The 26,243-nt window shown below is 39.5% G+C and overlaps 1 protein-coding gene across 2 annotated transcripts in view; it reads right to left on the reverse strand.

The window, feature by feature from the left end:
- Positions 1 to 7,570: 7,570 nt before the first annotated feature.
- FBXL17 (F-box and leucine rich repeat protein 17) overlaps positions 7,571 to 26,243 on the reverse strand; it is a 504,150-nt gene continuing 485,477 nt past the window's right edge. For both annotated transcript variants that reach the window (XM_027606064.2, XM_027606063.2), the window contains one exon: positions 7,571 to 10,474. In XM_027606064.2, the coding sequence (XP_027461865.1) occupies positions 10,334 to 10,474 (141 nt within the window). In that variant the 3' untranslated portion in view covers positions 7,571 to 10,333. The remainder of the gene's footprint in view (positions 10,475 to 26,243) is intronic.

A 26,243-nucleotide genomic window follows, 5' to 3' on the forward strand; every position in this document is an offset into this window, starting at 1 on the left:
ACCCAAAGAATACATACTGCATGATTCCATTTATAAGATGTTCAGTAAAAGGCAAACACAATATGTGATAGAAATCAGAATTAGTGGTTGTCTGTGGTGGGGCGAGAGGATTGGGGAAATTTCTGGGGCGGTATATACACACGTGTATATATGTATACACAAACACACATATGCATTGTATATATTGTTTTTAATAAATTGTATAGCTTGCTTGTGATGCTTGTTACAAAAGTCTACACCTTTCTCAAAATGCAGAGAACTCTACCTTAATATATGTGTATCTTATTGTAGGTGAATTGCACCTCAATTGAAAAAACATGAATTCTCATCATTTGGATATCTGTTTTGGTTTGAGCAGGTAGAGGAAAAGCCCACTTATCAGCAAAGTCAGGACAGCTAGGTGGCCACTTAATTGAAAAAGTTTATTAAAATATCATTTAAAAGTATATATGTTCATATATTATTTCAACATTTTATTTTAATATAAAACATATAAACATATATATCTCATATATACACATTTATATTAATATAAAACATACACACATACATATACACCTTCATTGGCTAATCTTTTGATGTATAGCTAAGGCCATTTTTCTTTGATTTGTGTTCTATCTTGTCATTCTTGTATAAATCATCCCCATAACATATCAACTATGATTTCTAGTGTCAATTTCTTTAAAAAGGAGTAAGAAATTACATTCACTGTTGAAGCAGTCTAAATGCAAACTCCTTCTAGGTTTTTATAATTTTTCCCACATTCTACATCTTGTGAGTCCTGTCACTGACTTGAAAGATTTTTTTATGCTTCTCCTTCCATCTCAATTTCCAAAGCATTCGACTTTGTTTTCATAGCAGAGGAGTGACAACTCTCTTTTTCCATTCTTATTTGATTCATTTACATCATATTTGATTTAATTACACCATCACAATAACCATACAGTCTTGCATTAAAGCACTGCTCAGATCCCTGTAACGTCTCATTTACGTCCAAGATAATGGCCTTCCTCCACATCCATCAAGATGTAATAAAGTCAAGTCACGATAAAGTCCATGTAATAAAGGAAGGTAAAGCTTTGTCTTTTTAATCTATAAACCTCTTCAAGGGTCCCTCACCTTCTTTGCCCTCTTTGCCTAGCTTTTGCCCGAACAGCTAAAATCCACAGTGATACTGTGGCAATCCCCTCACCCCTTTCCTGTCTATGTTCTTTCTTTTCTCTGAAATGGAAAGGTAAACATTGGTTTAAAGATCTTTACAATCACTCTTTCCTAAGTGGCCAATAAACGTATGATATGGTATCCAGCTTTTTTAATATTCTGGAGAATGCCAACTACACCCATGATAAGATACCACTACAGGGCCATCAGAAACAAATGAGTGATCATGAAGAACTTCCATCCTCTGCTGGGGGAAATGTGAATTGGTCCATTCTTTGGAAAATGGTATGGCATCACCTAATCAAATTGGAGATATGCAAATACTAGCACTTCCTCTCCTAGGTCTGTATCCTGAGACGTGTGCTTACACTTGTACAAGAATGTTTTTGGCAGCAAGATTTGTAATTGTCCCAAACTGGAAATAAGACAGATGCTTTTTCAATAGCAGAATGGATAAATGGTAGCATATCCACACAACAGAATATTAAGTAGCAATGAAACTGTATAAACTAGAGTTCACACAACAAAATGGATGGATCCTAGAAACACTATCGGTAAAAAAAGAAAGTCACAAAACAATACACAGAGTATGATTCTTTCATATAAAGTTCAAAACCAGGCAAAACCAAACTACATTTTTAAGGATGCATATAGGTAGTACAACAAAAATAACAAGAAAATTATGTCCATAGAGACCAAGAGAGTAGCTACATCTGGAGGTAGGGTGATGCTTGGGCCAGGGAGGGGCCCTTGGGGTGGGGGCTTTTAGGGGGCCGGTCATGCTCTATTTCTTGACTTAAGAAGAACTTCCTTCACAACCTTATTACAACTTTACCTGTATGTATTATATTCCCTGTTGTGCTCACAGCAAAATGTTTTAAAATACTGAATGTTTTACATAATTCATTTAATTTTCCTTGCCACCATCATCTCCCCAGGCTCCCAATTCCATGTTTGGGGATCAGTTTCAAATACATCATTCATCCTTAGAGGCATGAAGATTATGCTCACTAATTTTCTTAGATTCTTTGGTTAATAATAAGAAAGAACTATAGGAAAAAACAGGAAGAGTAACATTCAATAGTAGGGAAAAGAAGAGAGAAGTGGGCTAATCATTCATTAGTATACATTTGAGCAAACTCAGTCATTGAAATTACTTAATAAAGAGGGGTACTGCTAACTTAATTTTCACATTGAGCCCAATTATTTAAGTTATCTATAAGGGTGCTTCCCAGTATTTGTCTCTCCACAGCCAGTATAGTAATCCAACTTTTGATTTGGAATCAAAGAAACATTAATAAAAGCTCTATTGAAATCCAATTATCAAGATGTCTTTTTTTTCACTTAAACCCATAAGTGACTCAGTTGCAAGATGTTGCTTTAAAATACAGTAGAATCATTTCTATCAACAAAACCAAGCTTGCTGAGATTTTTCCATTTATTTTGGCATTATTTATAAAAATTACTCTTGTCATTACCACCCAAGATCATCAAGGCAGCATCTCTCTGTTTTTTTTAATAATATTTCTTTTTAAAAAGCCCTTCTTCAGGCACTAATTTTTCATTTTCCATTATGTTGATCACTAAAAACTCCAAAGAAGAAAGAACAGAAGGTTGAATAGACTGAGTTCAGTAGGCATCATTTATGATTGGATGTTACGTGTGAGCACATGAGCGTGTGTACACACACACACACACACACACACACACACACACAGGACCACAGCCACACCATTAGGAGATTTTAGGCTAGAGAAAGGAACTCAGTAAGTGCCCATCAGCCTGTCTAGCTGTGCATTCCCAGGCCACTCAATGTTAATGCCTCTCATCTCCAGATCTCTCAAGTGATGCCAAACTGTGGGAAAAGTACAAGAAACATCCATGCATCATGAGGTGAATAAAAGAGCCCAAACACTTGCCCTTTGGGTGTTTCTCTTTTCTTGGGCTAATGGCATCCATACATAGCTTTATTAGCCAAGCAGAATCATAAAAGAGGGGATGCTATTTGGAGTTCTTAGAGAGATGATTTTAGTTTGCTGAAGTTTTTTTTTTTTTCTTTCCTGGAGATGGTTGTGTTTCGGGGACTGAGGAAGCTATATTGCTGCATTTGTAACTACAAAATATATCAAGAAACTGGAATTAATTTTTTAAAGATTTTATTTATTTATTTGAGAGAGAGAGAATGAGAGATAGAGAGCACGAGAGGGAAGAGGGTCAGAGGGAGAAGCAGACTCCCTGCTGAGCAGGGAGCCCGATGTGGGACTCGATTCTGGGACCCCAGGATCATGACCTGAGCCGAAGGCAGTCGCTTAACCAACTGAGCCACCCAGGCGCCCTGGAATTAATTTTTATAAGCATGATGCTCCAAACAGAAAGCAACCCAAAATCCACAAATGGTAGCATAGGTAAATAAATTATGGTTTTCTCATATAGTGAAATAGATAGACTTGACCCTAACTGTTCATTTCAGCTATAGGTTATCACATTATCAGACAAGTCTCTGTATTACTAAGAGGTTTGATACCAGATTTATCTGTGTAATTAAAAATGAAGTGATAATGAAAGGGTCCCCCACTGCTTTACAAAACAGTGTAGCGGTCCTTTGATTCCTGTGGTAATGACATGACAGATACGCCACAAGAATTCTCACAGCTGTCTCAGCGCCACATGGACAGCTGTTCCGCTTAGAATCCCAATGATTGTTGGAGAGAAACCAGAAGTTGTGCAATGCTATGCTCCCAGCACAGGAGAAGAGAAGTGTAAGACTAGTGTGTGCCCCACCTCCGCCACCAGCTTAGACATGGGACTGTGTAAACTCTGCTAACCTCCGCGACCGAACTGGTAGGGAAACTTGCATCTAGGTTTAGCAATTCTTGATAATCAGTTTAAACAAGGTATACAACCTTTTTCCTTTAAACTTTAAATAGAATATTTGATACAAAATAATTTTTTACATAAACATACATTATGAAGCAGATTAATAAAACAAATACTGGTGAAGCCACTCTTCAGCTTATAAAAGAGAACTTACGGATTCAGTTGAAGTCCTTTGTGTGGTCCTGCAATCCCAACCCACTGTCTGCTCCTCACAAAGGTAACCACCACTCTGCAGTTTTCCAATTGTTACCTTTTTCTTTTTCCCTTTTTATAAACACATGTTTGTCCCTTAATAATAGCTTACTTAATTTTGCTTGTTTTCACTTGATTCTAGAACACACTCTAGGTCTTCCTCCTTTTTCCTCCTACCTTTCAGGTTATTCCATCTTCATTCCCTTGCTCTTCCAGCCTTCCAAATCTTGGGACTGCCCAAAGACATCGTCCTGAGATCTCTTTCTAGCTAAACTAATGGGTTATGATGATTACAGATAGGTTCATGGTTTTAAATGCCACCTATAAACCTCTCTTCCGAACTGACCTCCTATATCCAACTGCATACTCAACATACTCACTTGAATGTCTAATAAGCACCTCACAAGTAACTCATCCAAAACTGAGCCCTTGATATTCTCCTCCAAAATTTTTTTCTTCTCCAAAGAAATGGAAACTCCATTATCTCTTTAAATATTGCCTGTCTCCTATTCTATTTTTCCTTCTGCAAGATTAGATAGATAGGTTGGAAAAGTCTCATACTATACCCCATGTGTCTTAACCTCTCAGTCTTCCGACTGGAAATTATCCATACAAAAGAAAAAAGACTATTGTTTCTTTTAACTTCCTTTTTACTTTACTCAGATCTACCTTTCAGTTCAAAAATTCTTCCCTTAGCTGATTACCAATATCATGCAAGCCTTATTTTAATTTCCATCTTTACATTTTTCATTTCTAAAAATTTTATTTAGTTCTTTTAAAAATGTATCTGTTTTTTGATAGTTTTTTCTTATATATGTTTTAAATAACTTTTTTATATCTTTGAATATATCAAAACTTTATTTTGTATTATGTATTTGAAAATTTAATATTGAAGCCTTTGAGAATGGGGGTCTATTGTTAGTTTTTTTCTATTGACTCGCACTAGTGCTGGCTTATTTTCTCTTGTTCTCTGTGATTTTAGATTATGAGTTTATATTTGCTGCCACTCTATTTGTCGGGTTTCTTTTAATGCCTGGATTAAAGGGTACCTTTCTCAAGGGATGATTTTTGTCTGCTTTTGTCAGGCAATGAGCACCCCTGTAATGAAACCTTTTAAAAATACAAATAAGCAACACAAACTATGCAAATAGTGTAGATTCAGGTACTAAACCATGTGAATGGTTGCCAGTGGCTATTAATTTTCAAGAAAATCTTAAAAAAGAAAACAACAAAAAAAACCCCCAAGCCTATGAATAGCCAAGGCTGAAAATGACAATTTTCCTTACCGTTTGTGTCTTCAATTTTTGTTTTATTTTAGTTCACTGTTTGTAAGAGGGTATTGCCTTTCGGGATTCTGGCTTTATGTGAGATGAACTCTTGATTTGCCTCCCTATTATTCACTGGCCCAAAGTTTTGTGCACATTCTCTAGGCTACAGTGAACAATATAGTCTCCCATATTTTGTCAGTTTCCAAGCGTCTCTAGAGATAGAAGTTTTAGCATGCATCAAAATCACCCAGAATGGGTGATTTTCTAAAACACAGATTGCATGTCCTTTGTCACAGCCACTCAATTCTGCTGTTGTAGCATAAAAGCAGCCACAGAGAATACATAAACAAAGGCATGCAGTTGTATTCCAATAAAACTTTATTTACAAAAATATGCATCAGGCCATGTTTGGCCTGGGGCCATAGTTGGCTGACCCCTGCTCTAGATTGATGTTCTTACTCTGTGCCTAGTCACAAGAGGTTTCTTTTGCTTTCTTATAGTCACAGCTAGTCATTTAAAAGGGCTTAAAAATATTTTACTCAATTCACAGCGCTCACCATAGCACATACCGTCCCCAATTTCTATCACCCAGCCACCCCATCCCTCCCACCGCCCACCACTCCAGCGACCCTCAGTTTGTTTCCTGAGATTAAGAATTCCTCATACCAGTGAGGTCATATGATACATGTCTTTCTCTGATTGACTTATTTCGCTCAGCATAACACTCTCCAGTTCTATCCACGTCCTTGCAAATGGCAAGATTTCATTCCTTTTGATGGCTGCATAATATTCCACTGTGTGTATATATATGTATGTATATATATATATACATACATATATATATATACCACATCTTCTTTATCCATTCATCTGTTGATGGACATCTTGGCTCTTTCCACAGTTTGGCTATTGTGGACATTGCTGCTATAAACATCGGGGTGCACATACCCCTTCGGATCCCTCCATTTGTATCTGTGGGGTAAATACCCAGTAGTGCAATTGCTGGATCGTATGGTAGCTCTATTTTTAACTTTTTGAAGAACCTCCATATTGTTTTCCAGAGTGGCTGCACCAGCTTGCATTCCCACCAACAATGATGTAATGTATGGTGATTAACATAACATAATAATAAAAAAAATACACTGGGAAAACAAACAAACAAAAAATATTTTACTGAAAAGTTTTAGATGTTACACAGCAGAAAATCTTTCAGGATCTTCATTCTAGCATACGACAGAAACAGAAGTTCTGAATTTAAATTTCTACTTGTTGAAAGAATTTCGGGCAAGACTTTTCTAGTGGAAATGATCTTTCCTACAAGTCTAGTCTCTTTAGTAGTCGATGAAGAGTTTCTGGGTTAGCCCTTATTTTTCTGTCGAGGCTTTTTCTACCCCCTGCCCCTACAGAACACATACTCTTCTGCTTGACTTGGTTGCCTCAAATACCCTGGACTTGCCTTGCTGTCTCATTCCCTCATGACTTTGCATATATTTTTCCATCTTCCAGGTTGCTCTCCCTTCCTTCCCCACAGTAAGTTTGGCAAATTCCTGCTACTCCTTCAACCCTCATTAAAAGTACCTCTTCTGTGAAGCTCTTCTTTCCCAAAGCTTCTACTGTGTCCTATGTGTTCTAATTATGCCCATTATTACACCTATTGTACTCCACTGCTATTGCTCATTTTCAAGAATGTCTCTTTGCTAGGCTATAGGAAACTTGAGGATAGGAATGAGTTTTATTTATCGTTAAGTGACCAGTGCCCGGTACATGTTTTTTACTCAATACATTTATTTATTTGCTTTTGAAAAAATGAATAAATGGCTAAACAGATGAATGAGTCTTTAGGGAATGGGATTTTAAACAAACCCCTTGTTTAAGGTTTTAATCTATCTCAGTAACCACTGGCCAAATTAGAACCTCCTAAACCCAGGCTTGTTTATTATTCTGGTTAGTCAAACCTACATAAAGTCAGTAGTGAAACACACAAGGACACGGAAGATGCATGCATCACACCCAACCAGCATCAGGGAGGCCATTTATTGTCTCTAAAATAAAACAAAAGACACAGTGTTTTGTTTCTCTTTTATTGCAACCCATTGCAAGGTCAAAAGATTCACGGAGATATAGAAACTACAAACTGGGTGAATTTCCTTTATCCACTCAAAAAGACATTAAAGACAAAGGACCAGAATTTTTCACTACAGCAATATATTTCATAGTTTTTATTCTGAAAATACTGTTGACATTTTGGAGAGGATAAAAAGCCCTGCATTAAACGTGTTCACATATATTTATGACATTCTAAGCAAAACAAGAAATTCTATATTGCCCAGAAATCATTTTAAGCCTCAGTTCAAAGCATCTAATGAGAACACATTCAACAACCATCACAGGATCATTCAAGGTGATGCTTTTTTTTTTTTTCTGGTTGTTTTTTGAGATTAATGCTTTGAGGCTGGATACGATATTTCTACAGATTTCTACAAATATACCAAAGCAGTTTTCCAGGTTATGTTGCATCAGGCTTTCTGGATTAGTCAACATCTTAAAGAATAAGTGCAAGTCCCCCATCCCACCCCACCCCCAAGCTAAAGCATGTTATAGTGCTGTATTTTAGATTAAAAAAATGCAACATTTAAAAAAAATCAATTATACACTTCTGAAACCGCTTGACAACCAAACTGTAACACTCTAAAGATTATTACAACTTTGAACCGAAATGGCACCATCCATATCATCAATGGCTCTCCCTTCTTTTGTCTTTTTTAACTATTTAAAATATAGTGTGACATATATAAAAATTAAACTTCTGTTTATTCACTCAAGTTACTATTACTATACACACTGTCATAAATTAGTTTTGGATTAAAAACCAGTTAAAATATTGTGAATTAAAATATTTTTCAGTGGTGGGGAAATGAATAGGAAAACAATACCACTTGATGTGCAAGAAGAACTTTTTTATTAATAATAAACAGCTTTTTTTTCCTTACACAAATTTTATTCCTTTCAAATTAAATTAGTAACCTATTTAGTGATGGAAAAAATACCCTAGGTGCTTACTAACTAGATTTTCTTAACTGATTGGGATTAAAAACAAAAAACATGCCACATCAGAAACGTTGACATAATCAAAGGAAACAGTGTTTACAAAAAAGGAGTCATTATAAATAAGTGAATGGTATTTGAATGTAAAGCTATATTTTGTTTCTTACAGCTAGTATCATTTTAGCTATATTGGGACTTACCAAAAGTGAAACTCAAACCTTAGTATATCTGCTAAAGACCAAAAAAACAGTTATGTCCACATTGGGGAAGAATAAATAGCAAACTCACAAGGCAGGGTTTTGTATGTAGCTCTACTGTGAAAGATAATCACTCTTTAGCTTAAAAAGGCTCCCTGCTGTCTTGATTATAAATCTAGACACAGGAAACTTTACTTGAGCCTGAGCCCCTACTATGAATTAATTGTAAAGATGTGTGAAATCAAAACATATATTCATTTACTCATAGATATGTCTTAACTGAAAGCTGGCAATCTTTAAACAAAGAAATGCTTATTTCTGACAAGTGTAAACAGAATCTTAATGAAAAGATTTTCTAATTTTTCCTCCTAACTCATACATTAACCAGCAATAGATCTTTGTAATAGCACAAGAACTATTCAAAAATAACATGCATATATCCAAAAAACCTGTTCTAAAGCCAAAAGCAAAGCAAAAAAAAAAAAAGATAAATCAATAGAAAGATTGTCTACTTATATCTCACTCATTAATCTTCTATTCATGTGACTACCTCCAAATCTCAGGAATATACTTTCATAATTACCAAAATTAACAAAAATAATTAAATGATCTGTAGGGTTTGTTGTTGTTGTTGTTGTTTAATAGCTGCTTACTATTAATTACACTGGTGCCTTTAATGTGGATAATGCTAGGGTTAGCTCCAAATATCATTAAAATATACCTGGACCAGTTACTGCCCATGAAATAAAAGCTAATACAATGTTAACATAAAACTTAACGAAAATATTCAGGACTCAACAGAACATGTTTACAGAATAATGAATAATTAACCTCTGTGAGCTGGCCAGGGGAGTTCAGATTGTTGCCTCCATATAAAAACCTCACAGAAGGCTTTATTTCCTTTAGTCCCTACCTCACCCACAGATAGCAAGTCAGCCCTCTGTGGATAGACTGAGGCAGAGCCACAGTGGATGACATGTTCCCTCAGTGACCTGGAGGGAGGCCCCTCTGTCAGAAAACAATCTAGAAAGAAACTGCCCTGGAGTTTGTGCACACATGCACGTGTACACGTACAGGAGGGGTGTGAGAACCTGGATGTGTGTATGTGCCTGAAATTCTGCAAAGTACTGGTTTCCTGGTTTCTAATTAGTGCAATATCACTTCTGGTCTGGTCATCATCAGGAGAAGTGCACAATTCCATCCCATCAAAAGAGAAGGCACATGCCTTTCTGTCAGGGCATCTTCAAGAGGCAATAATTAGAAGCTCAAGATAAGAGACCAAAGTTTTTTGGTTTTACAGTAAATTTTTTTTTCTTTAGAGAAACAGGCCTTTGAACCTAAAAACTAAAGGGTCTGTGGCTTTCGAAATCTTTAATTTTTAAGGGAAAAACAAACAAACCCCAGCTCACCTGGGAACAAATAGCAGTTGCGCTTAGGCTATGCAGTATGCAAACAAGACACAAATATACACACTGGGGTACACCCGTAGACATGGAACAGTTAAAACCTTTCCAAGGGATCACCCACCCCAAATCTCCAGGTCCTCTCCACGCTGCTGAATGACCCGAGTGGCCGTATGCATGAGCAGGAGTGTTAGGAGGAGGCGGCAGACATGTTGGGGGTCCAGCCCATCTGATAGGCTCTCTCCAAGGTCCTCTTGCAGTCCTGCAGCACGGTGCTGAAGGTGATGTGGGGGTACTGCTGCACCAGCTGCTCCACCGTGACTTCGTTGACCTGCAACCACAGAAGAGCTGCTGTCACGCACGGGGACCACTGAAACCACGAGCTGCCCGTGTTCTCTGGTGTGCTTATGGTGGCACTAGGAACCCTTGCCTCGTTCTTTCTCAGCCCCGTGAGAAAGCGTTTTATAAAATACGTGTTCCTTTTTGTCTGACCTTCCTGATTTCCTAAGTACTGGCGTTCACCCTTGGGGATTTTTCAAAAAGATGTATGATATCAAGAAATCAAATGTGTTTTCTAGAGGCATAAATGACAGTGGCTTACTGAGATCCTAACAATGCCCGTTGAAAAGCTAGTGCTTGGGAGAAGAGGCAGCAGTAGGATAGCATTCTTATGTGCATTTGACTTCATCATCGACCTGACAGCTTTTGTAGGACAAAACTGTAGATTGGTAGAGAAGATCCACAGGATTCTAGGTAGAAGTGTTGGGGAAAATGTTTATTTTTCTTTCCTTTAAATGTTAAGGTATTGCAAACTTCATGTCCCTTTGTGAAAAGGGCTGAAATGTGAGGAATCAATAATTAAAACATACACGGCTGGCAGGTCAGGGATGGCCCCGACAGACCTTAACCATCAAAGATACCACCTTGATTCTTGATTAGACAAGGCAATCAGACAGGCCTAATTAAAACTAACACCTTTACAATTGCTGTGCTGTGAAGGGATTAATTTGTCAATTATTTTAAAGCTGATTGCAGTTCATATCACAGAAGTAGACAGCTTCCTTCATCCTTTAGATAAATAAATGATTAACCTAAGAACCACAACTTTTAGGTAGCTTTATTTAAAATCTTTATTGAACACTTGGGCATTTTCAAATACATCAATATTTCATTTATACTGAGTAAGCTGGTCTGAAAGAAGGTGCTTATGATACACAATTTTGTGCTCCCTCTCCATGTCTGTTCATTATCGAAAAATATCAGGACCACCAGGAAAAACCTAAAGCAACATCAAACCCTTGCTGTTTGGTTTGAAAGCCTGTTTAGAAGTATGATGACCATCACATTCAGTCATCTGCACTTTTCTGAAATAACATGATGTTTTCTGAGTGATGTGGAAAACTATGTTATATATAATCTTTTTTTTAATCGAGAATTGATATTTCAACATTGCATTGATGATAATCTGTCAGACTACGTCTCTATTCAAGACTTGCTTATATTTAAATCAACTTTCATTCCAAATTCAACCAAACCATGTAGTTAATTCTTTTTGGTGATATAGATACAGTGTATAACATTGTTTTCAAAAACAAGAAGAAAATAATCTTAAATAAAAAGGAAAAACTGATACATAAATTAGAGTTGAGAATATGAACTGAGGGCCCTAAGAGAATTTTTAAGCAATATTTTTAATTTTTTAATTTAAATTTATGCTCTAAGTCTTGCTTGAGTTGAGGCAGCTTATAACAGTACACTTAGAAGATCATACACCATCTAGCCCTGCCTATCTCTCTAGCGTATTTTTGATACTCCAGTCACCTGACTTAATTTCAGATCATCAAACTGTCCAAGTTTCTTCTGGCCTCAGGGTCTTTGCACATGCTATTCTCTTTCCTGGAATACTTTTTAATCCAGTTTCCCCTAAAAACCCCTTTGTTATGCCTACTTCCTAGTCATTCTTGAGTTCTTAGCTTCAATGTCATTCCCCAGGAAATTTTGATCACTGCCTGCCCTATCCTTGCTCCCCTCCCCAAGCTAGGTAAGGCTTCCAGATTATTTATTCTTTTAACATTGCCCACTTTGCCTTCCTAGCACTTCTAAAGTTAGTTTATAATTGCTTCACTTAAGGTCTGTTTCTCCTGCTCCAATGTACAATCCACAAAAGCCAAGGTCATTTTTGTATCCCTAAGTCAGGCCTTGTGATTAGTGAATGAATGATAAAATAAATACCAAATGATGAATAAAAAATAGAAACTCAAAGCAAGGCAAAGCCATACACTCAAATACTAATCACAAAGACCAATGATTCACTGAGGAATTCCTATTTGGCTCAGGAATTCCCTCCTTCAGGAAGTCTTCCCTAAGCAATCCTGTCTCCCAGAGAGGTTGGGTTAGGTATCCCCTTCCCTGTGCGTCTGTGGCGGGCACCCTGCATGGTTTTTCTTTCACTTAAGTGCTCTCATGTTGCAACCATCTCTTTACCTGCCTTTGCCTTCCACCTGAACAGAAGCCGGAGACCAGGGGACTGCCTTTTACCTTTAAGGCTATCAAGCTGTTCACAACAAAGAGAAGAAACATGGCAACTGTGGTTCATACCATGGGCTTCAGAGTCAACCAGAAACAGGTTAGAACCCTGGTTTCGCTTTATTTCTTCAAGACTTAGTTTCCTCAACTGTATGCACAGAATAAAAGTACTTAAGTCATAGGATTGTTATAAGGATTAAGTGTAATGATATGCTTAACACTGTGACTGACTTAAAAAGGTCCCCAAATGGTAGCTCTTATTATTATAGCAGGCCCTCAATAAATTCTCTATAGCAATGCTCAATATTGTTCAATTTCTGAGATATTTCAGAAATGAGCTCTGATAACATTAGTTGTAATGTTCAAAGTAAAATAATCATAGGGCAAGAAGTAACCTTTAAAACATACTTCATATACAAGTAGAGTCTATTATATCTTATTGTTCTCTAGGGGAGAGTCTAGAACTTTCCTTAATAAAACAGTCCAGGTTTTAAATATCTACTTTTGGAAAATCCTCCTTTTTCTTTACCTGATGTTTCCCATTCTGCTGTTAGGTTACCTTCCTCCCTCCTGCCATCAACAAACCCATAAGGATGCAGGTCTCACTAAGAAAGAACTGAAGTCACTTGGTCAGAGAGGGCACCCAGAAAATCTACATTGCATTGCAAGAGAAGAAAGTGTGGTCCAAACCACTTGGTATCCAAGGAACAACTACCTGAAAAGAGATGACAAAAGAGTGGAGAAGAGAAGACATTTAAACCCACTCTAAAGATGGGGCCTGTCTTCTGTGCTGCATCTTTTCTAATCTACACATGGGCCTGTATAAAGTCCTATACTTAGGGCTGACAGGCAATTTGTTTTGGAGATCCAATTTTTAAAAACAGAAAATATCTCTATGTGATAACTTTTGCAGGAAGAGAGATACAATTCACCTTAAGCAAACTTGATATTTGGAGATAAATTTATGAAGTACATCAATGAGGGGTAATTGTTCATTTGGTAAAGTCTTCCATGGTCAGGTTAATTTATTTTCTCAGCTCTCCCAACGTCTTTTATATGTCCTTTGATTTACCAAAATTCAATTTACCTATTTCTGTTGCATTAAGTAAGGTCTACCTGTAGCTGAGAATATAGAGTATATTAGCTCTCTGGCTTTCACAGGTTCTGAGCAAGAATAGACAGTAACTTGGCTTCATATGGCTGTATGAAAAACAGAACAAGTAATCCTCTGAGGGTATAATATGTCTTCTAAGTAATCTTTTTGCTAACTATGCTCTGTAAATTCTAGAAAACAAAGCAGAGGGGAAAATGCAAATATTCCATTTTAGAGCTTTGTTGGGTAGAAGCTATTCAGGGGAAATACATGTGTTCCCACTAGGGAAAGTTCTATCTTTTACTTATAGTGTCTCCTGGCGATATGGTCTGACAAATTTTATACTAAAGTTATTTTCATTTACTCCTCAGAAGTACAAATTATGCTCACCTCTTTGTATAGAATCTATAAGCACTTTGGTGCCTTAGAGAAAGAGTTCGGTGTAAGACACCAGGAGGGTCCAAATCATTTTAAATTGTTACGCCTACATACACATTTCTGCAGACATTTTGTCATGCACAACTCCACTCACTAGAATGAAAAGAACCATTCTCTGTTCCAACTCATAAAATGTGTGTAATATAAGAAAGGAACATAGATGAATTTTTTTTAATTTCCCCATGATCCCTGGTTTTCTGTATTCAATTCTTTTTCCTCTTGCTGAAAACTATCAATGGCAACTCCTATATTACACAGGAGATTTGAAAAATGCAGCCTATCTTAAGAAATATGCAGTGGTGTCATTTGAAGAAATTACTGTGATTAAGGGGAAAAAAGTGTGTATCACAGGTTTTTTTTTAAATATAAGAAAAATTGGATTTTATGGTTCTCTCCAAAGACTGCAAAACCATAATTTACATTTTCAAAATTATTATAACTCTTTTCAAGGTAGTAGCAATTTGTCTGGTATTTTAATCTATTTTGAGTTAACATCTATTAGCACTTTTTGAAAATGTGAGGTAAATTGCTATGCTAATTAAGGTAAATCACACCATAGTTTCATTCTATTGCTGCTGCTACTATGGAAGGGTGAGGAGAGAACCTTCCGAGCTTCTGAGATTCAGCTGAGCTAATTTATCTAGACCATCACACTGCAGTTTCACCTCATCAAAACTTTCCCCAGAACGTTCCAGCTAAGTGTAAGCCCAAGCCTGAAGTATCTCCCCAATGATAACAATGGTTCAAAAAATACTATTTCTGATAAAATTTGCCAAAGAAACCATTTATATTATGTGATTCTTATTTCTTCTTTGCCTTATGTTTTAAAATAGGACTTGTTTCTTATGAGGGAGGAAATATTTGACACCTGAGTATATTAAAATCACACTTATGAATATAATAAACCACTTAAAATCACTTTTTTAAAAATTACTTTTTTCTAAATGGAGAAAGTTTCCCTGCAGAAAGCGATCACTATTGAACATACCAATACCAACAACATGTACTGCATTGTTGCTAGACTGTAAGTTCTTGACAGCAAAGAGTATTTGAGTCATCCCTTCGCTTTCAGTCCTATGCACACTCCCTGGTATATTCTTGCCCCATTAGATTATGAGCTCAAAAGACAGGAGTTTCTGTTGGTTTTGTTCACGGCCAAATCCCTAGCACCTATAGAATGTCTAGCACCTAGTAGTGACTCAATAAATATTTGCTGGCTCAATTACTGTAGTAGTCATTCAATGAATAGGTATTGAGTAAACACAGAAGCACCGATTAGTACTGCGCCAGATAAGCTCACCTTGTTCCCAGACCATTCCAGCTACAGTGGTAGCAGTCTCTAAAGTCTTGATATTATGGCGGCTCCAAACTCCTTTCGTCCTTTGAAGCTCACACCCAAAGTGATTCTTTGTGCTACTCTCCTCTCCATCTGACATCACTGGGTAAGTCTTTCCAGATACACCTTCCCTGGCGTTTCCAACAACTTTGCACAGGAGACCAAAGTAGCTCATGATGATGGTTCAGCCATTTTTGTTGGGTCATGCTGCTGTCAGGTAGTGCTCAGGAAATGCCCAAGCTATGTGCTTCAGTTAAATGATGGCAGCCTTCCTTACTGGAGATCAGGGTTACTACACTGGCTGGATAACACTGAGAAAGATGTTTATGGTCACTAGATATGAGCCAGTTTCCAAAATTTCGCAAAAACCCACATGGTTCAGAAGATTTAATGCTTCTGCTTACAGCATCAGCACCCTGCTCAGCATGGTGGACCCAGAAGGGGTCCACAGAAGACTCTGAAATTTTGTGACATTTAAGGTCCATTCTCATGTCACAGTTATCTGGTGGCAGAAGGTGAACTGTGGGCAGATCTCCTGACTCAGGACAATACTACCTCCTATAATTTCTTGGGCTTCAGCAATTCTACCTGCCTTCACTGCTACCTGGGGGCAAATGGCAATCTGAGGAGCTTTTTGTTGTTGTTGGTTTTGTCATCACAGTGGTGTTTGGCATTTGTTGTTACAGATAGCATGACAGTAATACTGTGACTCCTGGTACAGTCCCAGACAAGGAAAAATTCTCCAACACAAACTGTCCTATGCTCCCCGCTGAGAAACACTGTACTCATCAGATTTAGGCACTCATGTGGTAAGGGATAAGTCAAACACATTTCTTCTCTTCACCATGGTTTACTTTGACAAAATACTTGAAATAATTTTGTAATTTTTCATCTTAATGACCAATAGAAGCAAACCAAAAGTATGTCCCTATTCCAGTATGGAGGGAATGGGAAAATTATTCAGTAAGCATCTGCTCTTTTCCAGTCATATAAGCATTAATGTTCCTTACTACAGATGAACTGTGGCTCAGAAAGAACTGGTATTTCACACAGGGTTATGCAGCTGGTAAATGGGAGCAAGGATTTGAATCCAGAACTCCTAAACACAAATGTTGTCTGCCCTGTGCCATGCTGGCCCAGCACACAGGTAACAGCAAGGTGCAGGAAGTGCCCGACTGGGGCCTAACCAATCACCTGCCCCAGTAAAATGTTCACTGACATGCACTTTCCATCTACGTGGCGAAAAATGATTTCAATTTACATATAAATACATTTCAAAGTCCTTTACAATTTCTCCAAAATGGCTGCTCTGTGGGAATGTAAATTCTAATGGATCTCACTTGGCTTGGGGAATATTCTGTTGTGGAGCTGTGGTTGCAGGAGACTTTGAAACGTGACAGAGACATGAGGACACTGCGGGACTAATAAGGGACCTCCCGGCAGGGCACACTGCCTCATGACATACACAGGCATTGCTTTCTCTCCAGTCTCTGGCCCATCAAAACATTTTTCTGTGTCCCAGAGGTACAATGACCAACATGACAGATACGGTCCCTGTCGTCTGGGGGCAGGGAAAATGGACAATTACACCAGCCACAGCAAAGCTTGAGAAGTGCTTTCCAGGGGAAGTGCAGGTTGCCGTGGACAGAGGCACCCGGCCTTCTCCAGGAGGGTGGGAAAAGGCTTTCCAAAAGAAGTAATATTTAATTGAACTTCTGAAGGACAAGGAGGCATCAGCCTGTGTACATATGTGTTAAATACACACAAATCATTCAGGTAAGAAAGGAAACCCATTCATGAGCCAGAATAAAACACGAATCTGTCTCTTACTTTGTAAGCTTTGTAAGGCAATGTTTCTCCAGCTCATCTAGCAAACTCAAGGGTATAACTGAAGTAGCTCTCATTTCACCAAGCTCTGTTTTGAGGAAAGGAGGGTGAAGAAAATGGACCCCTCTATCTGCAGGGGGAGGGGGGAGAGTAAGGAACCCATAGTACACCTGTGAAGGTGCTGCAAATAGCACACTCAACTCCTCTCTCCTAATTCAGGGCTCTTGCCCTCACACTGGTCTGTCATTCTTCACAGACTCCCTGGGCAATGTCACTCACTGCTAACAGCTCCAGAGGCTGACTCCTGGTGGCCCAGAGGCAGAGTGTTGTCTGTCGGGCAATCTGCCTCCGGAATCTGCTTCTCTCTGAGTGTCTTGGCTCTCTGGGAAACTGTACTGGTTATCTGTGGAACCTGGCACTCACAAGGTGTAGCAAAAGTCATCGTGGACAAAGCATATTCAAATAAGGCCCAAATGCTCTTTAAGCAAGTGCCCGCTGGCCCCAAGATGGGCACATAGCAAAATGGATAAAATGAGGGTAATGTGAATTCGAGTAATACGTCAAATTTTCATGTAAATGAGATGAGTCATCTAAGTGCAGTTTAAAATATTTTAAATAGGATACTAAGAAAAGAATAAAACAGCAGATGATACATTGATTTTCCCGGGACCCTGCACAGGCAACACCATGCACCACGCTCTCTTCAGGGATTCTATTTCCTTCCCTTTGTAGCAGGGCTTCTCATGTCCCTGTTTGGGTGATGTGCCATGTCCTGCTGATGCTGCCCTACGTTAGAACACGGAGGTGCAGGACACCAAAAATTTGGAGCGACTTTTACACTCTCTCACCTCACCTTTCTCTTTAGCAGCAAGGCTAAGCTTTCCAGCAGTCTGGAGGAGGATACAGCAGTAAGGCATGAACAGACTGTGGGCAGAGCCCACAGTGAACAGAAAGGGTCTTCCCCAGACTGGTGAGGGCTGTGAAAACGATTCTAGGTGTGAGCCAAAGCACCTGCTCTTTGTCTCTACTGTACAGGCAACTTCACATTCTTTTCCTTCCCTCCCTCTCTCAGTCAAACCAATGAATGTCCTTCTCCACGAACTCCACAGTAACTCACACATAACAAATGTCTGATATGTGTTTATCGAAGTGGGATGAGTTAAACTGTGTCTGCAACCAAGAACACAAAAAAGAATACAGTGGATCTCAGCCTAACTGCTCACCAGAATCACCTGGGGATCTTTTAAAAATCCCGATGCTCAGGTCATATCCCAGACTAACTGTATCTGAATCTTGGGGGACTGGGACCCAGGCACCAGTATTTTTTAAAGCCCCCCCCTCCCCCCAGGAGATTCCTGTGCAGCTCAGGTTGAGACCTACTGGTCTACTACAGCTTTCAACTGAAGAGCTTGTAGAGGGTACAGGTGATGTCTGCTCTTGGGAATCTGAAGGCAAGGTCTGAACTAAGATTATTTAAAGGTAACAAGTGTGCACTTGCCTCCCATATTGCCCTCTACATTAAACCGAGTCAGGGCTTCTGGAGAAAAGAAACTGCTGCTCCTACAGCTTATTAGCCCATCTTTTTACAAATACTCGTCACTACATGAAACAAAAGGTATGTTTTTTGAATGTGGTAAAAACAGACTGGTTTCCTCTCCTTCAACATAGGTATTGGAACTCTAGTTGGGCACAGCCAAAGGAGGCCACCTCCTGACCTTCCCAATAGCTAATGGAAGGGAAGATTCCCTTAAACCCAGGTGTCACATGGATGTATGTAGTGCTTCCTCAAGGGACCACCCATGAGGTGGAAGGACGGAGCACACATGATTAAGTATTTAATATAATTTTAAGAAGAAAAACTGATTATCTTATTGGAGACTAAATGCCACCTGCTAAATATGGGAGTCAGCTGTTTGATTATAGGCCACCCACAATGCACTTCACTTCATGTATGAACCTCATACTACTGGCCTGAGGCCTTTACAGATGTATTTTTTTTTATAGAGAGAGGCAAGAAATATTACTCTTGGTGGCAAAAAACTCATCTAAAAGTCCCAAAGCTTAGAAAGAGACAGATACTGAGAATGCAATGAACCTGACAGAGGTAGGCTCATAAATTCAGTCAACTTTGTCAAATGCAGTCATTCCATTTCAGAATCTGCAATGATTGGAAGTGCTGTGCTCTGTCAATATCACAACAGGCCTGGCTTCATGCTGTCTCTTTTTCATGAAATGTGGGCTGCCTGTTAACACTAGCATTGCTTTCTATTCACTTGAATTAGCACAGTGAGAAAGCAGCAAAGAACCTGGGAGGGTGAGGATCACAGAACCGCCTGCAGTGTTAAGTGAGAATCGGGGCTCGCCAACCTGAAGCCTCTAATTAGAGATTAGTGTCACAGGAGTCCAACAACCAGACTGTCAGAGAAATTAGTGACATTTTCATTCCCTGTTCCACCAAGGAATCTTCCACCAAGCAATCTTCCACCAAGAAGGATGTTTCAAGTCAAGTGTAAGCTCTATGTATAGCCTTGCGTGTTCCATTCCAAAGCCATAGACCACTGGCCATGGAATTGACCTATTGCACAAATCTATACATTTTTTGTATAGATTTGCATGTGCGGCGCAGATGAGAACCAAAGCAGACCTGTGTGGGACATCAAGGTGGAGAAAGCCACTTGGGGAGTCATCTGTGATGCTCTAAATGTTTCAGCAAAAGACTGACTATTTGAGAAACACTGGGCCCTAATAAGATAATTAATGTAGTCACTAACTAAGCAGTAGGTGTAATGTATTTATAGAACACATCTGGGTGTTTCTAAATTCAACTCTCAAAGTTAAGCTGAAAAACACAATCGAGAAAGAATACTCTCAGAACTAAAAACATCTTTTCTTTTATGCTTAATGGCTTTCTTGATTTCAGTTTTTATTTTCTTACATAAAGCCTAGGGCAGTGGTAATCACCAGCGGACACCTAATGAAAAAATATCCTTCTAAAACGGCGGTTTCCATCAGGTAGAATTGATGGATTTGACCTGTTTCCTAAAACAAATTTATTACCAGCAAAAATTTATTCTGCATAAAAGTGATCTGTAAATCTGTGGATGAGAAAGCCGGAGGGGCGCCTGGGTGGCTCAGTCGTTAAGCATCTGCCTTCAGCTCGGGTCATGGTCCCACGGTCCTGAGGTCGAGCCCCTCATCGGGCTCCCTGCTCAGCGGGAAGCCTGCTTCTCCCTCTCCCACTCCCCCTGCTTGGGTTCCCTCTCTCGCTGTGTCTCTCTCCATCAAATAAATAAATAAAATCTTTAAAAAAAAAAAAAAAACAACAACCTGAAAACAAGTGATATTTTTGGTGTTCAGAAGAGAGACTCTATATAAGTCAGAGCATTCTGGGGTTAGGCTCTGAAGGAATTGGAGTCCAATCATACAGCAGATGCCTGGACTCTGTCTGTGACTATCCTGAACCCCAGGGGCTTTTGGCTACACTCACAACCCCCCAGCTATGGAAACTGGTATTAAATCCAAGGTATCATCTTTTTTAGTCATTTATTTCCCTCTGTCCAGACACTTTTTTTAAAAACGATTTTATTTATTTATGAGACAGAGAGAGAGCCAGAGAGCACAAGTGGGGGGAGCAGCAAAGGGAGAGGGAGAAGCAGACTCTCTGCTGAGCAAGGACCCTGATGTGGGGCTCGATCCCAGGACCCTGGGATCATGACCTGAGCCGAAGGCAGACACCCAACTGACTGAGCCACCCAGGCGCCCCTTCAGATACTTCTTATTATCTATAAAACTATTAGGAGGAAGTGGGATCTAACGTTTTTCAAACTTGCTTATAGCTATACAATACTTCTGCAAACCAAAATAATAAATAAACAAACCAAATAAGTAAACTAAATAAATGAAGCGATGAAAGTGGGGCTGCTCTGGCTGAAGTTAGGTGAGAGGACCAGGCCCCCTACCCACTCTGTCATTCCCAGAGACTCCTCAGGACCTCCTCAGAACCCTGGAACTATACAAAATGCAGATGAGAAACACAGTCCATCCATCCATCCTCCAACACATATTTGTTTAGTAACTGTAATGTACCAGCCACTGTGGCAGGGTCTGGCGATACAATCTAGAAGCAGAAATCCATGGATCTTACATTCTAATGAGGGGGAGAGGGATGGGGACGAGGAAGGTAAGCGTTCACCGTCACAGCAAATAAGAGCTAATGTTTATTGCTTGCTTCATGTAAGGAACTTTCCACACATTAACTCATTTAATCCTCTCTATAGTTTATGGGAAAGGTGTTATTTTTATTTCCACTTCACAGATGAAGGAAGCAGTCCGGGAGATGGAGACAGAAAAGGCAGGAGCATGAGTGACATTGAAGGCAAGAGAGAAGCATTCTCATGAAGGAGGGCACGGTTACCACGGCGATGCAGCTGCTCGGAGATGAAGCAAACTGTGGACAGAGAAGTGGCCACAGGATGTGGTGACGAGGAAGTCACCGGTGACGCTGGAAAGAGCGGAATCAGTAGCGTGGCAGAAAACAACCACAGAGGACCACGGCTGAAAACAGATGTGGGAATCAAAGCAAGGTTCTTTATGCAGAAGAAATATACTTTGGGGTGCCATTTCTGACAACTAATTTGCAGTCTTACTGCATGCACTGTAATTGCCTGCTTGCTTGTCTGTCTCCCTCAGGAGGCTGCGGGCTCCGTGGGGGTAGAGACGGTCTCATTCAGTGTTTTTTCTGACCTGTCACCTATCACAGTGACTGGAACACAAGTAAACGACTCAACGGATCTCTCTTGAATAAATGGATAAAATAGATGATAAAAATTGGGACAGGGGAGGGAGTTTAGGTTTCTTCTTGAAAACCTACTTGCGAAACAAAATTTCCCCTGCAAACCTGCTGCTGAATGGCCGGGCCTTGCGTGCAGGCTGAGCCGCTTCCTTCCCAAGGGGCTGTCGTCCCTCAGCCTCCTAAGCCACTGCAAGCCGTCCTTGCTTCTACTGTGAAGTCAGGTGCTTAGGAGTTCTGGGATCTAATCTGAGCCCTGTTAAGAAATTGCTGTTACCTTTTCTATTTCCAAATTAGAAAAATAATATGATCCTGCAACCTAATTCTTTCATATAATTACTTAAGCCAAATCAAAGTTCCAAGGAGATTATTTACTGCAAAGCAATGACACTGCCAGGTGCCTTCAGGCAAACTCTAACATAACATTCTATTCACCCTACAGCATCTGGGGAACAGCAGACCCTCTCCTTTCTCCTTTCTAAAAAAAAATTTCACTATACATCAATCCCATAACAGAAGTACACAAAACATAAGCAGTTGCTTACAGCACATTCCCTTAAATAAGTGTTCTAGGGGAGATGTCGATTTTCCTGAAGAAGCAAATGAAACAAGTCCCAGTCTGGACATTGCATGGCCATCTAACTTGGCAAGTCTTTACTCTGTTCTGAGGAAAGGACTGCGACCTACTGGTTTGGGAATTTCTTCTTCCCTTATAAGTGTAATTGTTATTTAATGGGTTTTAAGTATGAAAAAAATAGATTCTATTTGTTCCTGAGAACTGCTAAGTCTCAGGGCCTAGTTTTCTTTGCAAGATATTAGCATGTGAAGTTACATTCACAGCTACAATCTTATGAACCAGGTAGTTCATGTCATGGTTAAATATCACATACAAGATTCCAGAACAGATATGTATATATGAATAAATAATAGGAATAGTAGTTGACATTACCGAGGGCTTACAGTGTACGTGATGTTGGGCTAAGCGCTCTGTTACACTATCTCATTTATTCTCAGAACAACCCTATGGAGTAAATGTATCGCGATTTTTCAGATGGTGAAACTGAGGCTTTTAGGGATTAAGCTGTCCAAAATCCCACAGACAGTAAAGCGAAGGAGGTAGAATTTGAAAACCCTGCAGTCTGACAGCAACATGCTGTGTTTCTTGGCTTCATACTTAAATACAGGGAAGGCCTTTCAGGTGAATAGGATTGGAAGAAGAGGAGATGGGAACTCTTGGCTACCGTGAGGTTGTAAGGTTGTGAGGTAACCTCTGAATTTCAGCTGATGTGTCTTTCTGTTTCAATTACCAAGAATAATCAGGAGAGGGTTGTAAAAAATGTGTTTCAAAGCGTTCCTATGCGAAAATCACCTGGAGAAACTGTTTTATCAGCAAAAGGAACAAGATGCTGATTCTTCAAGTGAAGGACTGAGGTTCAGATTTTCGGGCCCCAGCCATGCTCTCTCACCACTTTTCATCTTCCCTCTTCCTGTGAGCACACGGCCGTGCGCTGTCCGGGTGATGGTTACGTCGCCCAGGCCTGGGACAGCACAATCGAATACAGTCAACACCACTCCTGCCTTATTAGGACAGAATGTTTTGTTTTGTTTTGTTTTTCACTTTATTTTCTTTGATAAGGCATAAATTCTCAATTTTCAATTTTGGCTACGGGCAATCTGGAAACAGCTGTGCATGCATTGCAGGGGAGTGGGGAGTCCCTGCAGGTACACACTTGGTTTCATGGCTGAACTGCTACCAAAACAGTCCTGGACACAGCACCCCACAAATTATTTTTCCTTTAAACTGATTTTTCCAGTTAGTTCTGTATATTAGTTACAGAGTCCTATATTATTTTCCCCATAGGGCTTTCCTGCTCCTGATTCCTAAACAAGCTGATAAAAACTCCATTTTCTCCACAGAAATATGTAGGTGGTTGAGGCTTTCTCTTACCATAATTACTTCCTGAAAAATGCAGTGGTCAATTTTTCCCCTGAATATTTTTACATTAAATTGGGCACACAAAAGTTGGCCCTTGATATTTTAAGGTTGTAAAGTAGATTTCTGGCTTTAAAGAAATGACTGGTTTCTATTTCTTGCTTTCCGTGTTGGCTTCTCATTGATTTGATTAAATCTCTCCACCATTTAAATGAGGAACTCTGTGTGAACACAAGAATTTCTTCTGACCTGGAGAAATCATTCCTTATTGAAAGAAATCATCTATTTCACTCCTCAACTAAGTACTTCAGGAATTGGAGCAGGTGAGGAGAAAGGTCTCGGCAATGGCAGTTTGATGAGAAATGAATTAATTCGATTATTTCCATGGTGTGGATCAATAACAGTCAGCCTCACAGAAGCCCCTGGCCTGAAGGCAGCTGGATGATCAATAGGATCACACAGAGGCTTCTCCTCCCCCCCCCCGGCAGCCTCTCTGATCTTTTCTGGGCGGACTCTTCACGCCTGTGTAATTCTAATTTATGTCAACTAGAAATCAAAGAAATTCCAAGAGGCTTTGGTCATAGGACATTGGGGTGGACCTTTCAAAATCTATTTATGTCTATTCCTTAAGTAATGTGGCCCCCACGACCCTCCTGGCGCCTCTAGAGGCCAAGGAGAAGGAGCCTCCCCACAGAAACTACCTGCTCCAGGCTGAGGCAGAGGAGCGGCGTGAGGTAAATCGAGGTATACTTTCTCCTTCCTGTCTACAACTCTGCAGGGACATAAGAACAAATAAGCATTTTAAGCAAAATGCTTTGCCAAGAGTAGCTCCCTCAATAACGCTCTTTAATGATACCCCAGACGCTGGCATTTTCAAATCAAATGAACAGTGTATAAAATTAGTTCTGCATGAAGTTAAAAAAAAGAGAGAGAGAGTGAAAGGGAGCTTTTAAAAGCTCCAGCATTTCTCCATCCAACTGCTTTTCACAAGAATTTGGCATTTGAGAATTGCTACATTTATGATGTTATTCGCTGCTCATAATTCAGGCCCTCTGTCTCCAAACTTCTGTATTAACACACACTGCAGAGGTTCCCACCACGACATTTTATCACCAAGGTTTTCCACACCAGCCAGGCTGCCTCTGGCGAGGTCTAGTTTCTCAGCCAGGGCCATGCCACTGGGCTCCCTCCCTTCTCATCAACCCTGTTACCCCAAACATTTTCCATTAACCTTCAACACTGTATTTCCATTTGCCCTACAGCTTTCCCATGATTTTTTTTTGGTCCTTTTCAGTTTTGTTCTCCATCCAAACTGCCTTGTAAGAAATGAGGAAAATATCATATTATTAGAAGAAACAGATCTATATGGAACCTAGAGTTCTATAGACTAGTCTATTCTGAAGTTGTGAAAATGATTTCTATGACCAAAGCCATCGACTGTCTATAATCGTGGAAAGCAGAGTAAACATATCGCTCTTACTAGAGTCCCATTGATTATACAAGCGGTTTTAACTAAATCACCAAATAAATGCGTGTTAAGTTGATAGGTGATTTCGGGTCAACTCTAATTCCCAAGGTCAAGTAAGCCTTTGAACAGTCTTTAAGAATATAAGTTCACCCCAGTTCATGAAAGCTGTCTCACACAGCGTTTTCTTCCCTTGGTTCTTACAATGCACTAAAGTTTAGGAGATTAAGTGGTGTCGGTTTTAAAACTCAAAGTAATGCCTCTAACATGCTTATCCATCCAGCAATCGGAACAGCTACTCAAACACGGGCTTCTTAATGCACTTCCTAATTTTACAAGTGCTCAGGGAATGTTGCGTTTGAGGAATGGCTGGAGGACTCCTCCCTAGGAGTCACCAATGTTGCAGCCAAACACATTCACTGCAGTTCAGTTTAGACATTGTCTGACAATCTAAGCATACGTTGCTTTCATTGCAAAGAATACATTTAATGTTTCTCATCTGTTCTTTGTTTACCAAATGAGAGAGAGAGAAAGAAGAGGGAGACAGAGGAAAACACCTTTTCCTACAACAAATGCATTTTGTTATTCTTGCAATTCCTCAAAAGCCCACATGAGGAAAAAAAGCTCAAGCTTGGTAAAATATAGCTTCCAAATTAAATGTAAGTGGCCCCAAATGAAACTGGCTGCATGTGA

This window comes from Zalophus californianus, chromosome 5 (genome assembly GCF_009762305.2).
Source record: "Zalophus californianus isolate mZalCal1 chromosome 5, mZalCal1.pri.v2, whole genome shotgun sequence".
Classification (NCBI taxonomy): Eukaryota; Metazoa; Chordata; class Mammalia; order Carnivora; family Otariidae; genus Zalophus; species Zalophus californianus.